The 15,914-nt window shown below is 38.2% G+C and overlaps 1 protein-coding gene and 1 pseudogene across 1 annotated transcript; one reads left to right on the forward strand and one right to left on the reverse strand.

The window, feature by feature from the left end:
- Positions 1 to 4,827: 4,827 nt before the first annotated feature.
- On the reverse strand, positions 4,828 to 9,807 carry LOC106825767 (olfactory receptor 7G2-like; annotated as a pseudogene).
- A 63-nt stretch (positions 9,808 to 9,870) lies between these two features.
- On the forward strand, positions 9,871 to 10,530 carry LOC123281825 (coiled-coil and C2 domain-containing protein 1B-like). The gene is made up of 3 exons (XM_044761633.1): positions 9,871 to 10,047; positions 10,142 to 10,334; positions 10,451 to 10,530. The coding sequence occupies exons 1-3, from the start codon at positions 9,871 to 9,873 to the stop codon at positions 10,528 to 10,530; spliced, it is 450 nt and encodes a 149-aa protein (XP_044617568.1).
- Positions 10,531 to 15,914: the final 5,384 nt, after the last annotated feature.

The following is a 15,914-nucleotide window of genomic DNA, read 5'->3' on the forward strand; positions in this document are numbered from 1 at the left end:
ATCTTCATTTTTTAGGTACAATCAATGACATCTCTATCTGATTAATGATATCAGGAAATTGGATTCTAACTTTCAGTGTGAAACACAGTTATGTATTTGGGTATAAAACATATATTTATAAATAAATCTAAGCTATTGTAAAATGCAAACACTCAAAAATCTTTCCTTCAAAGAGTCATTGAATATTTCGTGAATCTTAATCTTCACTCTATGTATTTTATACAGCAGATTCTAATCTATAATCTGTAATTAATTCTGTGATCATTGTAGACAGACTTTAGAATTTTATAAGCATCCTTTCCAATTTCATCACAGTAGTTTCAGTGTACATTTTAATTTTACATTAGTTTATTGTAGGTTGAAATTATGACACTTCATTTTTAATAGAGTTATGAAAAATTATAACATCACTGCCAAAGCCATAGTATACTAGTTCATCCATACTCTCAGAAGAATGAATGACATTTCAGTTATAACCTAACAGGTGAAGATGCTGCTCCCTGTTAACACATAGCTACAAAATTTTCATCATTAATGAATTTAATATGTCAATGTGTTTATCAATTTAATTTGCACGTGTTAATGCTTTCTAAATGAACTTTGATTTTTAATCAATAGAGTTCTTCATATAGTATTTGAAATCAACATGAAGCAAGATGGTATTCAAATGTTACCCATTCACTTTAACACACTAAATTATAGAGAAAGTATAAAAATACATATCTGCTCTCATAAAACAAGAGAAAGCTTTCCATATACCACCAAAAACACAAAGGGTGAGTGAACCAAAGCCAAGGGGCTCTATGAATTTACTTAGAAAATACAAGGAAAAGGATATCCTCTATCTCATTTTGTAAGGCCAGCACAACATAGAAGCCTAAAGCACACAAGTTTAGCAGAAGAAAGGAAAATCACAAGGCACTCTCATTCCTGCAACATAACTCACAAAATTTCACAAAACTGAATATAACCAAGAATGAAAATGGATGACGCATTCTGCCAAATTCAGTTTTACCCCAGGAATACACGATTGCTTTTGTTCCACATGACCACAGTGTTCACTCTCGCAGTTCTTTCAAGCCTTTATTGGAGTATCAATTTCTCAGCGAGTCTTCTTGCTCTGCTGTGTAAAATTGCATCACCTTTACATATTCTTGCCCTCTTAGAGAGGTATATTCACCATCTATCAGTCAATATTTTTCTTATGGCATAAGAGTAGGCTACTAGGAAGTAAACACAGAGGCAGAGATTAGCATGAAGAGGTTTATTGGGGGTTCTCCCTGGATTAGCCCCTGTGGAAAAGGAGAATGTGGGATTGGGCAGAGAGAAAGGGAAATACAATGGAATCTCAATGTCAAACTCCCCTGATCCTGCAGGGAGTTCCATAAACTGGAATGTCCTTTCTGAGTTGTTCCAAGTTGGGGCCAGAAGACCAGGTCTTTAAACACCTGCTCTGATCAGTCATTAGATGCAGCCCTGGGAAGAGGGAGTTACCTTAGGTGCAGTGACTCTCATCTGAGGGGTCATCCCAAAGGGGACTTACAGTGAAAGTCTGTCTACCAGCAGCACTCCTAGAAGCCAGTGGTAATAATTGCCTCCTTCATGAAAGAGGATAGAGATGACACATCAAAGTGTGCCACAAACTTATCTCTCTTGTATATCACTTGCTTCTTTTCTCATGGATGATTACTTTATGAGCACTGGGGTTTCTCTTTTAGTGCACAGTTTCATCATCAGCACTTATGACAGGGCCTGGCAACAGTGTGATTTCAACTAATATTTGTTGAATAAATAAATGTATGTATCAGAACTCCTGAATATGATTTTACACACTTACAGGGTAAAGAGCAAAACATGATTATTTTCAATAAATGAAGAAAAAGCACTTGAATAAAATGCAACATCCTTCCATGATGATAAAAATAGAGATGTAAGAATAGAAGAAGCTACTTTAACTCCAAAAAGGGTGTTTCAGAAATAATCTACAGTAAATGAAATACCCAATAGTCAAATACTTAAAAGATTCCCTTTAAAATCAAGAACAATATATAGCAGATGCTAATACTGCTTTCAATCAAACGAGATAGTGCAGGTTTGAGATATTGAGAGCAAATAAATGTATAACTGTCAACAGATAATAAGAGCATCTAGGTAAAAAAATGCCAAAGAATATATAGATAATTTATTAAAGTAACAACAGAATGTAGTAAGGTTGCTGGAAGCAAAACACTATACAAATGTCAATTACATGTCTTTCCAAAGCAAAATTCATTTAGAAAGTTCAATTTGTAAAAGACACTTTTAGCAAAACATCAGATAAAAACCTGGAAAGAGTTCTAAGAAAAACCTGTGAAAGCACACTGTGGGAAAATAACATTTCACTGAAGGAGAATAAAGAAGACCAAAAGATGGAAAGAGAATATTCTAATTTTGGACAGATAGCCACAATATCATAGAGATGTCAATTTTACTCAAATAGTTTTATAGATTTAAGGCAAATCTTGGATTTTATTGTACTTGAGAAGCTGATTTCAAAATTTATATGACAGAGCATTGGAAGAAAATCATTTGACTTGGCAAATAAGAACAAAGTGAAGTACTTGCCTTATCAAATATCAAAATATTATGGAGCTATAGTAACTAAAATGGTATGGTTCTAAAACACATAGAAAAATAGTACTAATTGATGCCTCACCTATATGAAAATTTTATTGAGGACAGAGGAGGCATTGGGCACTTTATGACAATGTGCCAGGTGATCCAGCAACCTTACTTCTGTGTTATATCCAAAGGAATTGAAATCACAATCTTGTAGTGATAGCTGCATTCTCATGTTCATTGCAGCATTATTCACAATAACCAAGTTATGAAAGCAACCTAAGTGTCTGTCAACACGTGAATGGATAAAGGAATAATACAATATTATTCCATTGAATACCTTATTGTATATCCATGGGAAAGAAGGAAATCCCTTCATTTGAGGCAACTTGGATGAAACTTGAAGGCATTATGCTAAGTGAAATGTCAAACAGGGAAAAATAAACACTGTATGACATCATTTACATGTGGAATCTAAAAAAGTCAAACTCATAGAAACAGAGTAGAATGGTGGTTACCAGGACCTCAGAGGTGGAGGAAATGGGAAAACATTGGTCAAAGTGTACAAACTTCCAGTTACAAGATTAAGTTCTGAGGATCTAATGTGCCACATGATGATTATAACTAATAAGGCTGTATTATATACTTGAATATTGATAAGAGAGTAGATCTTAAATCTTCTCACCACTAAAAAGAAGTACTAACTACACAATAGGATGGAGGTTTTAGCTACGTTATGGTGTTAATAATTTGGCAATATATATACATGTATCAAATCAATACATTGTATGCCTTAATATTACACAATTTTATATGTCAATTATATATCAATAAAGATGGGAAAAGATGATCAAACACTGAAAATCAAATACTGGCTGCATTAATTCAATTACTGTCACCATGGTTACATTGCCTCCTCCTTTTCTCTGTGTCATTTCCACTTCTGTCTGTCTTATAAAGATGCATGTGATCATAATTAGGGACTAAGCAAATAATCTGACATAAGGTCATCCTCTACAAAGACCCTAATTCCAACTAAGTAACATTTACCCTTTCATCATATGATACTAATAAGTTAGTGGAAATGGGATAGGGACAAATTGTGTTAACGGCCATTATTCACCTGCTAAAGAGATATCTTCTGGTTGACACCATGGAAAATTTATAGTCATCTGACTCAAAGGACAGTCAGAGTTTGGTACCTGAGAATCATGTACACATATGGCATCTCCATATGGTGCCACCACTTTGTGACTCTGAGGAGATCCAGTCCTAAGACAAGACAACACATGGAGGATTGAATTAATCCCTATTCACCTGTTTCTATCCATCCCTTACCTCTAAAGTCCTTATAGTGAAAGATAACTCTCTTTATTGTTTGGGCATATTAGAGTTACAGATTCCTTTTCTTATTAGAACTGAAGGCTTCCTCACTGACGAAATTCAAATATCTCAAATTATCTCAAACCACTGAGATAATCTAATTATGCAAATTTCATAAATAATGAAACTGAGTATCGTAGATGCTATTGTTCCTCATAAGGATATGATTTACCAGTGAACAATCTAATTAATCACTAAATAGATGTGTAAAAGGCCAGCTCCCTTGCTCCACTGTAGGACTAATTCCAGGGTGCAAGTGACGCAGTGCTATCATGGGATCAGGTGGAAGCTAGTCTCTAGAAATGACCACAGCGTTGCTTCAATACCTTCCTTGTCCAGCTCACCTTCTGCAACTTTCCTTCTTTTGAGCGATCAAAAAAAAATCACTTATAAGCCAGATAGAGAAAGACGAACTCTGTATGACTCCACTCATAGGTGGAAGTTAAACATATAGGCAAAGAGAACTGATTGGTGGTTACCAGAGGAAAGGAGGGTTGGGGGAGGGCACAAAGGGTGAAGTGGTGTACCTACAACATGACTGACAATAATGTACAACTGAAATTCCACAAGGTTGTAAACTATCATAATCTTAATAAAAAGTTAAAAAAAATCACTAAAAGTAGAACTCTTGCCTCAGGGTCTGCCTCTTTAGAACCTGAGCAAAGAAATTGAGTTTGGAGAACTGAAATCATGTGTCAAACACTATAGATCTAGACAAAAAGTAAAGACAAGTTTCAACCACAAGTTAAAAATAACTTGGCCATTAGGTTGTCTAGCCATTTTAGAAGAAGTTGGTGATGAAAGAAACATGCCTTATAGTTCACCAAGGATTCTTATCACTTTGCTTCACTCTGGAAACCCTAGCCCTAAGTAGATGGCACAATATCAGAAAAGAAGGTATCCCACTGATGAGTTTCCTCAAGGCTCCTTTCATGTCCCTGTTCCTCAGGCTGTAGATGAAGGGATTCATCATTTGAGGAACTACAATGTACATCACTGAAGCCACTGCAGTCTTCCTGGAAGACTCAGTCACTACAGAACTAAAGTACATTCCAAAAACGGTCCCGTAGAACAAGGAAACAACTGAGAGGTGAGACCCACAGGTGGAAAAAGCTTTAAGCTTTCTGCCTGCTGACAGCATTCTCAAAACAGAGGAGACAATTTGAGTATAAGAGAAAATGATCCCAAAGAGAGGAATACCACCAAATAGACCACCCACAAAATATACCAGGATGTTATTGATGAGTGTATCAGAACAGGCGAGCTTGAGGACCTGAGCAAGTTCACAGAAGAAGTGAGGGGTTTCCAGGTCCTTGCAGAAGGACAGCTGCAACACCATCAGACTGTGGAGCAAGGCAACCACAGTGCTAAGGAACAGAGAGAGGAGAATCAGCAGAGCACAGAGTCAGGGGTTCATGGTGACCGTGTACCTCAAGGGATGACAAATGGCCACATAGCGATTGTAGGCCATTGCTGTAAGAAGAAAATTTTCAAATCCACCAAAACCCAGGACACAACCAATCTGGGTGAGAAGGCCTATATAAGTGATGCCCTGATTCTGTGCTTGTATCTTCAGCAGCATCTTTGGGATTGTAGTTGTGCTTATACAGATGTCAGTAAAGGACAGATTGGTGAGAAAAAAGTACATGGGAGTGTGGAGGTGGGAGTCAGAGATGACAGCCAGAAAGATGAACAGGTTTCCGAGGACGGTGACCAGGTACCTGGACAAGAACAGGCAGAAGAGGAGAGGCTGTAGTTCTGGATCATCTGTCAATCCCAGTAGGAGAAGTTTTGGAACATCTGTGTGATTTCTGGGTTCCACATTGTTGATGAATCTGATGGAAAGATGGAATGAAAAGAAAATACAATGAATGGTCCCTGGATAAATAGCAGAAACATCAACTGGGAACTGGTTAGAAATGAATAATCATGGCATCACTCCAGACTTACTGCTGATAAACTCTGGGGTGAGGACCAGCAGTCTGTTTTAATCAGCCCTCCAGATGAGTTTAATATATGCTAAAGCCTCTGATCTAGTGCTTAAATAAAAATAAAAAACGATGTGTGTTGAGAACCCAAGAAAATATATAAATCTTTCCCACTGCTAATTTTTCCCTCCATCATCATCTCTAACTCTTCCTCTTCCCTCCACTCCCTTTCTTGCATCAAATATTTATTGATCACCAACTCTGTTTTCCACCTTGTGCCAAGTGCTGAGACTGAAATAAAGAATAAGGTATGATGTTTCCTTCAAAAATCTTCCTTGCCTTCAAACAAACACAAAGACAAGAATGAAGTTATAAATCTTGTAGAGATGGTTCCCAATTTGGCATGCCTCAGAAACATCAGAAGTGCTTGTCAAATTATAAATGGGTTGGATCATACTATCAGTCATTTATTCATGGGAAACTTAGGTAAGATGAGGTAACGTCATGGATAAGAAGTACATGGTAGCTCATGGCAAAGACTACGTCTGAAATCAGATCATCTGAAGTCTGAGGTGACTCTCTTGACCAATCATTGCTAATGTCTTTTGGTGATGCAGAATTAGAACTCCTAAACCAACACTCAGATTTCATAATTACTCCTTAAAATTGTAATACTTCATCCTGAAAAATGACCACAATCTTTTCACGTCCCAACACAAGATATGTCCACCTCTACTCAGGATGTATTGTGTGGCAGGTGTGTGGCATCCATCCAAGTATATGCTCTGTTACCTATAAATTTGAATCTCATAAGACCCCCCCATGGAGCTAATTACCTCCATTAACAATTAATTCTAAGAGAAGCTGGGCAAACGCCCATGACATTCTCTGACCCAACCTAAGGGAAATCACCTAAGTGGTAGATGGCATATCATTAAAAAAAAAAAAAAAGAAACAGCTAAATGAGAGAAAGAATGAAACACACAGGCTTCTAGAAATAGATGAAACTAGCAGAAATTTTTGGCCCTTGAAAGACAGAGAATTACAAGATAAGACAGACTTATATGATACTCATAAAATAATCATGTATTTTAACAAGAGTGTCCCTGTAGAGCAGTGGGTCTCCACGACCTGGGGGAGACGGAAAAGGCCAGGACAGTCTTTATCACTTCGTATATTACTTAGACTCAAACCCTGAATTTAATCCAGACCAGCACTTTCTTAGTGAAGGGGGAAAAATATTCACCTGTACAGAAACCTGATGTCCTCATTTGTATAATGGAAACTATCATATAATATGTTGCAATGGTGAGAAATGAATGGAGCAAAAACATCCAACAGAGCACTTAGCATATGGGACCCTTGTAGTGACATTTCCTATTGTGTTATTTTTTAATGCCATGAATAAAAACTCCTGGCACATTTCACTCCTCAGAAGAAAGCAATGGGGTAGGACAAGTTGAGGAAAGAAAATAAGAGAGAACATCCCTAGACAATAACTGAAATTTTCAGGGAAATGTTTATGAGTTGAAACTCTGGCTGGGAACCTTTATCATGTAGAAAAGGAATGAAGGAAACATCAATGATATCAATATTCTTTTGAAATGGACACATAATGAAAAATATAGCAGTTAAATGAATTAAATAATAAAATAAATTAGATATACTTATGACTAAAAATAATGAAGAACTCTAAGAGAAATATTTTCAAATGAAATAAAGTGTACATCATTGGAAATTTTTAAATATATTCTGAACCTTCACAAGTAATAATTCATAATAAAAACCTACCCAGGTTTATTTTTATTATGGATTATTCAAATAAAAAAATACAGAGATAACAATGAAGGACTGGGTATCTGCCAATCAACAGTATAAACTGTGCACACTTCACCATCTTCATTCTAGGTGTTTTTATTGACGTAAACAATACAGGTACATATGAAGCCCCCACATCATGTATCTGAACAATCTTGATTCTTTCCCTTCCCCAGAGGAACCACTACAAGAACTTCGCAGATATTATTCTCCTGCAATTTTTACTATAATTAGTATTATTGTGCCCTGCATAGTTGTGTTGTTTTGAATTTTGAAAGTTTTATATAAACCGAACTACATAATACACGCAATTTACATTTGGCATTCTTATGTGATTGATCTTTTCTTTATTGTTGAAATATTTAATTTTGCTTTATTAATTTTAATTACTGGAGAGTATTCTACTATATTGTTACATCATGCTTTATTTCCCCATTCCCTAACTGATAAGTATTATGGTTAATTCTTTTCATCCTAATATCGATTATGAATATTCATACAACGGATATGCATGGGGGATACCATCACACTCTGGATGATGTTGTCTCTAGGAAGGGGAGAATGATAACTGAGGAGAATACAAAAGAGATGGCTTCTATATGCATATTATTTTGTTAGTTTATAAAGAAGACCTGAAGCAGATATAGCAGAATGTCAACATTTGTTAATTCTGGAATAAGTGAGGGACGATCATACACATAATTTTTATGATACTATCTCTTCTTGTATAAAATAGATGGTGATTACCCCCAGTCTGGGGAAGAGGTTAAGCGATCAACTCTGGACCCAGAGGGAGGGTTCGAATCCCAGCTCTGCCACTTACTGGTTGTGTCACCGGATGAGTCCCAGTACCTGTGTGGGCTTCGGTTTCCCCACCTGTAAGATGGGAATCATGACCACTCCTACATCACAGGAGTCAACCTCCTGGTGTTCATAAAGCCTTTCACACAGGGCCCAGCTGGTCCTCCAGCTTGCTGTCCTGTGCTCAGCGCTGGGACAGGGCACAGAGTGATGGGAGAGGATGGGTTCCCGGAGGAGGCACCCACCATGGGGAGGGCCAGGTGGAGAGTTGGGGAGGGGTCACAGCACGTGCAAAGGCCCCAGGGGAGATGGCAGGGCCAGTGGACTCTGCAGTGGCCGAGTGGGGCTGGAGCTCAGAGGGTAAACGGAGTCTTTACACTTTTTAGCTAATACAGTCAATCATCATTATTTGTGAATTCCGTACTTGTGAATTTACCTACTAGCTACAGTTTCTTTGGAACACCAAAATCACTTTTTGTGGGACTTTTACAGTCATTCACAGGCGTGTACTGAGCCACAGAAAGATAATCTCCCAACGCCATCCCCAGGCGAGGCAGAGCTCTGTCTTATCTCATCGCGTTTTGTAAGCAAGCGTCCTTTTCTCAGTCTGTTTAGTGCCGCATTTTTCTCATTTTGGTGCTTTTTGTTGGTGATTTTGCTCTTCAAAATGGCCCTGAAACATAGTGCTGAGTGCTGTCTTGTGTCCCTCAGCACAAGAAGGCTCTGACGTCCCCTGTGGAGAAATTCCACGTGGGGTGAGCTTCATTCAGGCATGAGTGACGGGGCCGTCAGCCTTGAGTTCACTGTTAACACTCAGCAAATGTAGGAAATAAGGTGTCTTTCCTTAGAAACACGCATAAAACAGGGTCTTGTATTGACCGGTTGGTGAACATACTGTGACCAGAGGCTCACAGAAACCTAACCCCGTATTTCCTCCAGGAGCCATGGTTCAGCATCCACTAATTCGGTGTTTGCGACAACTTTATATGCCATAACGACCCTGAATAACAAGAAGATCTCGAATAACAAAGTGCTGACCATGTGCTGTTCCAGGAGCTTCATTTACCTTTAGTCCCCAAGTCTCCTAGTGAGGGAGAAACTGTTGTTGTCCCCATGGAACAGAGCGGGAGATTGAGGCCCAGAGAGGACGTGACTTGCTTGGGGTCCGCGGTGGGAAGGCTGCGGTCAGGCTCCGCTCAGGCTTGACGAGGAGGAGGTGGGCGGGCGAGGCCGGCAGGGACCAGATCACACATGCGGCCCGAGGGCAGCAGGGTGCCATGCACGGCCAGGGAGGCACCTGCCACCCCGCTCCCCGATACCCTGTTCTTGGGGGCTATGGGTGATGGGGACTGGAGGCCGGGGACTCTTGAAGGATGCTGGTCCAGCTGGGCTTCCCCTGCTGCCAGGTCCCCTGCCCATGGAGGCCATTGAGAAGATGGCCAGCCTGTGCATGAGAGACCCGGATGAGGAGGAGGAGGGCACGGACGAGGAGGACGTGGAGGCTGATGACGACCTGCTGGTGAGCGCCCTGGGTCGGGTGGGGGGCCCCCTCCTGTGGCTGTCCTGTCCAGCGGGTCCTCACCCCCAGGCCCCCGCCCACTGTGTGTCCCTAGGCGGAACTGGATGAGGTCCTCGGGGAGGAGCAGAAGGCTCTGGAGCCACGCCCTCCCGTGGTCCAGGTAAGTGCCACTGGCCCTGCTCCCTACAGCCTGGGGTCCAGGCCCTCCCCTGCCCCTCGCAGCCGTGTGACCTTGGGCAGGGACAGGACAGCTGCACTGGGAACAGGTGTGCTAGGAAGGCATCCAGGTAAGTCTTTCTGTGTCTCCACAGACCCAGGAAATAGAAATAAAGGAAAATATGATCAAATCCCTTTCCCGTGACCACACAAGAATTCCAGTAAATGTCAGGAAAATTTCTAACAGTCATCATGTTTGAGAAGGGGCAGATATCTGCTCTGGAGGATAAAGGATTACTCCGCTTTGTACAGAAATTGGGAAACTAGCAGATTGAGAACTGGCTGAGTATTGGTACAAACATACATGGGAACTTGTCAACAAGAAGACAGGTTGAAGTCCAATGGACATTTGGATCTAATCATTTCGTGCATGTATTCTCATTGCTTCCTATAGATATATTTGTGGTAAAACACCTGTTCTCCTTACCAAAGCATTAGCTAAGGGACTTTAAGTACCTGACTGGCATCACTGTGGAATGATGCTTGATATGTCACCTGGATATTGACGACAGAAGATATGTCTTCAAGAAGGATAGGGAGACCAAGTTAGGCAATGGGCTCCTGGCCAAGAAGGATCATCTCTGGATGTAGCCTCAGGTGTGTTTCTTCCTGATCAGGAAAGAGCTCTTGTATGATGAGGTTTTCACAGGCTGAATCTTTACAGTCTCTATATCCTCAGGGAATCAAAATCCAAAGCTCCTCATTAAACAAGTATTTTTAGTTGTCATTCTGATCCCTGGACACTGAAAATCCTTAAAGACCAAGATTGCAGAAGAAATTCGCGATGGCTAATCCCTGATCCTGTGAGTCCATGTGTACAGCATTCAATGTTCACCTCCATTTTACATGCTTTGCACATATGTACATACACTCCTTTGTTAATGAAATCTAGGCTTCTTTTTCTCTTTTTATTATTTTATTGGGGTTATATTGGCTTGCAATATTATGTAAATTTCAGGTGCACATCACTATACTTCAGTTTCTGTACAGACTGCATCATGTTCACCACCAATGGTACAGTTTTTATCTGTCACCCTATGTATGTGACTTTTTACCCCTTTCACCCTCCTCCCACCCCTTCTCTTATGATAACCAGGAATCTATTGTTATCTATGTGTTTGTTTATCTTCCACGTATGGGTGAGATCATATGGTATTTGCCTTTCTCTGTCTGACTTATTTCACTCAAAATAATGCCCTCAAGTTCCATCCATGTTGTTGCAAATGGCACAATTTTGTCCTTTTTATGGCTGAGTAGTATTGCATGGTATATATATGCACCAGATCTTTATTCATTCATTGATAGGCTCTTGGGTTGATTCCATGTCTCGGCTATTGTGAATAATGCTGCAATGAACATAGGGGTGCATATATCATTTTGAATTGTTTATTTCATTTTCTTTGGATAAATACCCAGTAGCAGGATAGCTGGATTGTATAGTATTTCTATTCTTAATTTTTTGAGAAATCTGTATAGTGTTTTCCATAGTGGCTGCACCAGTCTGCATTCCCACCATCAGTATATGAGGGTTCCCTTTTCTCCACGTCCTCTCCAACACTTGTTATTTCTTGTATTCTTAATTTTAGCCATTCTGATGGGTGTGAGGTGATATCTCATTGCAGTTTTGATTTGCATTTTCCTAGTAATTAGTGGCGTTGAACATTTTTTCATTTGCCACTTGGCCATCTGTGTATCTTCTTTGGAAAATGTCTGTTCATATCCTCTGCCCATTTTTTAATAGGGTTATTCAATTTGTTTTTGTTCAGTTGTATGAGCTCTTTATGTATGTTGGAAATTAACCCCTTGTTGGATATATAATTTGCAAATATGATCTCCCCGTTGGTGGGTTGTCCTTTCATTTTTGTTGATGATTTTTTTGCCTTGCAGAAGCTTTTAAGTCTGATGTAGCCCCAGTTGTTTATTTTTCTTCTGTTTCTGTTGCTTGAGTAGGCCTGGTATTCAAAAAGATACTGCTAAGACAGATGTCAAAGAGTTTACTGACTATACTTTTTTCTAGTAATTTTGTGGTTTCAGGTCTTACATTCATATCTCTACACCATTTAGGTTAATTTTTGTGTGTGGTGTAAAATAATGGTGAACTTTCATTATTTTGTACATGGCTGTCCAATTTTCCCAACACTATTTAATAAAGAGACTTTCCTTTCTCCATCGAATACTCTTAACTCCTGTGTCAAATACTAGCTGTCCATAGATGTGCAGTTTTATTTCCTGGCTCTCAATTCTGTTCCATTGATCTATGTGTCTGTTTTTGTGCCAGTACCATGCTTTTGTGATTACTATAGCTTTGTAGTATATTTTGAAGTAAGGCAGTGTGATACCTCCAGCTTTGTGTTTATTCTCACAATTGCTATGGCTGTTTGGGGTCTTTTGTTTTCCATATAAATTTTAGGATTCTTTGTTCTATTTCCATGAAGAATGTCATTGGTATTCTGATTGGGATTGCATTTAATCTGTGGCTTTCTTTAGGTAAAATGGACATATTAACTATGTTCTTCCAAACCATGACCATAGAATATCTTTCCATTTGTTTATGACTTCTTCGATTTTTTTCAAGAGTGTCTTATCATTTTCAGTTGATAGGTCTTTCACCAGCTTGGTTATATTTATTCCTCGGTGTCTTATTCTTTTTGTTGTGATTGTAAATATGATTGTATTCTTTATTTGTCTTTCTGCTGCTTCATTGTTAGTGTATAGAAATGCAACTGAGTTTTGTATGTTGATTTTGTACCTGCAAATTTACTGTATTTGCTTATTCTTCCTAAGAGGTTTTTGGTGGATACTTTAGGGTTTTCTATATATGGAATCATGTCATCCACAAATAGCGATGCGTTTACTTCTTCCTTTCCTATTTAGATCCCTTTTCTTTCTTTTTCTTGCCTGATTGCTCTGGCTAAAACTTCCAATACTACGTTGAATAAGACTGGTGAAAATGAGCATCCTTGTCTTGTTCCTGTTCTCAGAGCAATAGCTTTCAGTTTTTCACCATTGAGTATGAAGTTGGCTTGGGTTTGTCACATATGGCCTTTATTATGTTGAAGTAACTTTCTTGTATACCCATTTTATTGAGGGTTTTTATCATTGTTGGTCAAATGATTTCTCTCCCTCTATTAAGATGATAATGTGATTTCTGTTCTTTATTTAGTTAATGTGGTGTATCACATTGTTCAGTTTGAGGATATTCAAACTATCTATGCATCCTTGGAATTGATCCCACTTGATCAAGGAACACGATCCATCAAATGTATTGTTGTATTCCATTTGCTTATGTTTTGTTGAGGACTTTTGCATCTGCGTTCATCAGCAATAGTGGTCTGTAATTTTCACTCTTTGTATTTTCCTTGTCTGGTTTTGGTATCAATGCAATTTTGGCCCTTTTGAATGAGTTAAGAAGGATCCAGTCCTCTTCAATGTTTCAGAATAGTTTGGAATGATGGGTATTAAATCTTCTTTGAATTTTTGGTAGAATTGTTAAGAGAAGCCATCTGGTCCTTGACGTTTATTTTTTGGGAGGTTTTTGATTACTGTTTTAATCTCTTTACTTGTGATTGGTCTATTCAGATTCTCTATTTCTTCTTGGTTCAGTTTTTGGAGGTTGTATGAGTCTAAGAATTTATCTGCTTATTCTAGATTGTCCAATTTGTTGGCATATAGTTTTTCATTGTGTTCTCTTATAATCCTTTGTATTTCTGTGGTATCTGTTGTGATTTCTCCTCTTTCATTTCTAATTTTATTTATTTGAGGCTTTTTCCTTTTTTCCTTGAGACTTTTTAGGCTAAGGGTTTGTCAGTTTTGTTTATCTTCTCAAAGAATCAGCTCTTAATTTCATTGATCCTTTCTAATGGGTCTTTTTTTTAGTTCTTTTTTTTTTTTTTAAAGATTGGCACCTGAGCTAACATCTGTTGCCAATCATATTTTCTTTTTCTTTTCTTCTTTCTACTCCCCAAAGCCCCCCAATACATAGTTGTATATTCTAGTTGTAGGTCCTTCTGGTTCTTCTGTTTTTTTTTTTAAATTTCAGTTTCATTTAGTTCTGCTCTAATCTTTTATTATTTTCCCCTTCTGCTGACTTTGAGCTTTGTTTTTCATTTTATAGTTCTGTTAGGATTAGTTTAAGATTGCTTATTTGAGATTTTTCTTGTTTCTTAAGATGGGCCAGTATTGCTATGAATTTCCCTCTTAGGATTGCTTTTGCTGCATCTCATTTGAGTTGGTATGGTGTATTTTCATTTTCATTTGTCTGTAGATATTTATTTCTCCTTTAATTTCTTCAATGATCCATTGGTTGTTCAGTTGCTTGTTATTTAGTCTCCACATGTTGGTCACTTTCCCAGCTTTTTGCTTGTAGTTGATTTCTAGTTTCATAGCATTATGGTTAGAAAAGATGCTTGATATGATTTCTGTCTTCTTAAATTTATTGAGGTTGCCTTGTTTCCCAGCATATGGTGCATCTTTGAGAATGTTCCATTTCTACTTGAGAAGAATGTGTATTCTGCTGATTTTGGATACAGTGTTCTGTATATATCTATTAAGTCTATCTGCTCTAGTTTTTCACTTATTTCCACTAGTTCCTTGTTGACTTCTGTCCAGTTGATCTATCCATTGATGACAATGGTGTGCTCAGTCCCCTTATATTATTGTGTTGCTGTTAATGTCTACTTTTAGGTCAATTAATAGTCACTTTATGTATTTAATTGCTTCTGTGTTAGGCGCATATATAATTATAAGTGTTATTTCCTCTTGGTGGAGTGTCCTTTTCATCATTACATACTGCACTTCTTTGTCTCTCTTTGTCATTTTTATGTTGAAGTCTACTTTGTCTAATATAAGTATGGCAATACTTCCTTTCTTTTATTTGCCATTAGCTTGGGGTATTGTCTTCCATCCGTTCACTCTAAGCCTGTTTTTGTATTTAGAACTGAGATGTGTTTCCTGGAGGGCACAAATCGTTAGGTCTTGTTTGTTAATCTATCCAGTCACTCTGTGTCTTTTGATTGTGGAATTCAATCCATTAACATTTAGAGTGATTATTGATATGTGAGGGCTTAATTCTGCCATCTTGTCTTTTTTTTTCCAGTTGTTTTGCATTTCTCTTGTTTCTTGTCCCATGTATTTCAGATTGTCAGTTCAGTTTGGTGGCCCTCTAGGATAGATTTCTCAGTTTCCTCTTCATTTATCATTTGTGTCTCTGTTCTGATTTTTTGTTTAGTGGTTACTGTGAGGTTTTTATAAAAACCATAGATGGTATAGTCCATTGTCTGATGGCCTCTTATTCCTTTAGTCTAAGTAAGTTTTGGCCCTTTTTCTCTTCCTTTTCTAAGTTGTTGCTGTTGTCACAAATTATTCCATTATGTGTTGTGAATTTGTGGTTAAAATGAAGTGACGATATTTATTTTTGATGTTTTCCTTCCCTTTATCTTTAGAGTTACAATTATTTACTAATCTTTTCTCTTTCTGTTTCTTTCTGTTTCTTTATTTTTTATTGCAGTAGCATTGGGTTATAACATTATATAACTTTCAGGTGTACATTGTAATATATTTTGAATTCTGTATGTTCACCACCCAAAGACTAATTACAATGCATCACCACACATGTGTGCCTAACCTCTCCTTTTGCCTTCCTCTCTCCCCCT

The sequence above is a fragment of the Equus asinus genome, chromosome 20 (genome assembly GCF_041296235.1).
Source record: "Equus asinus isolate D_3611 breed Donkey chromosome 20, EquAss-T2T_v2, whole genome shotgun sequence".
Classification (NCBI taxonomy): Eukaryota; Metazoa; Chordata; class Mammalia; order Perissodactyla; family Equidae; genus Equus; species Equus asinus.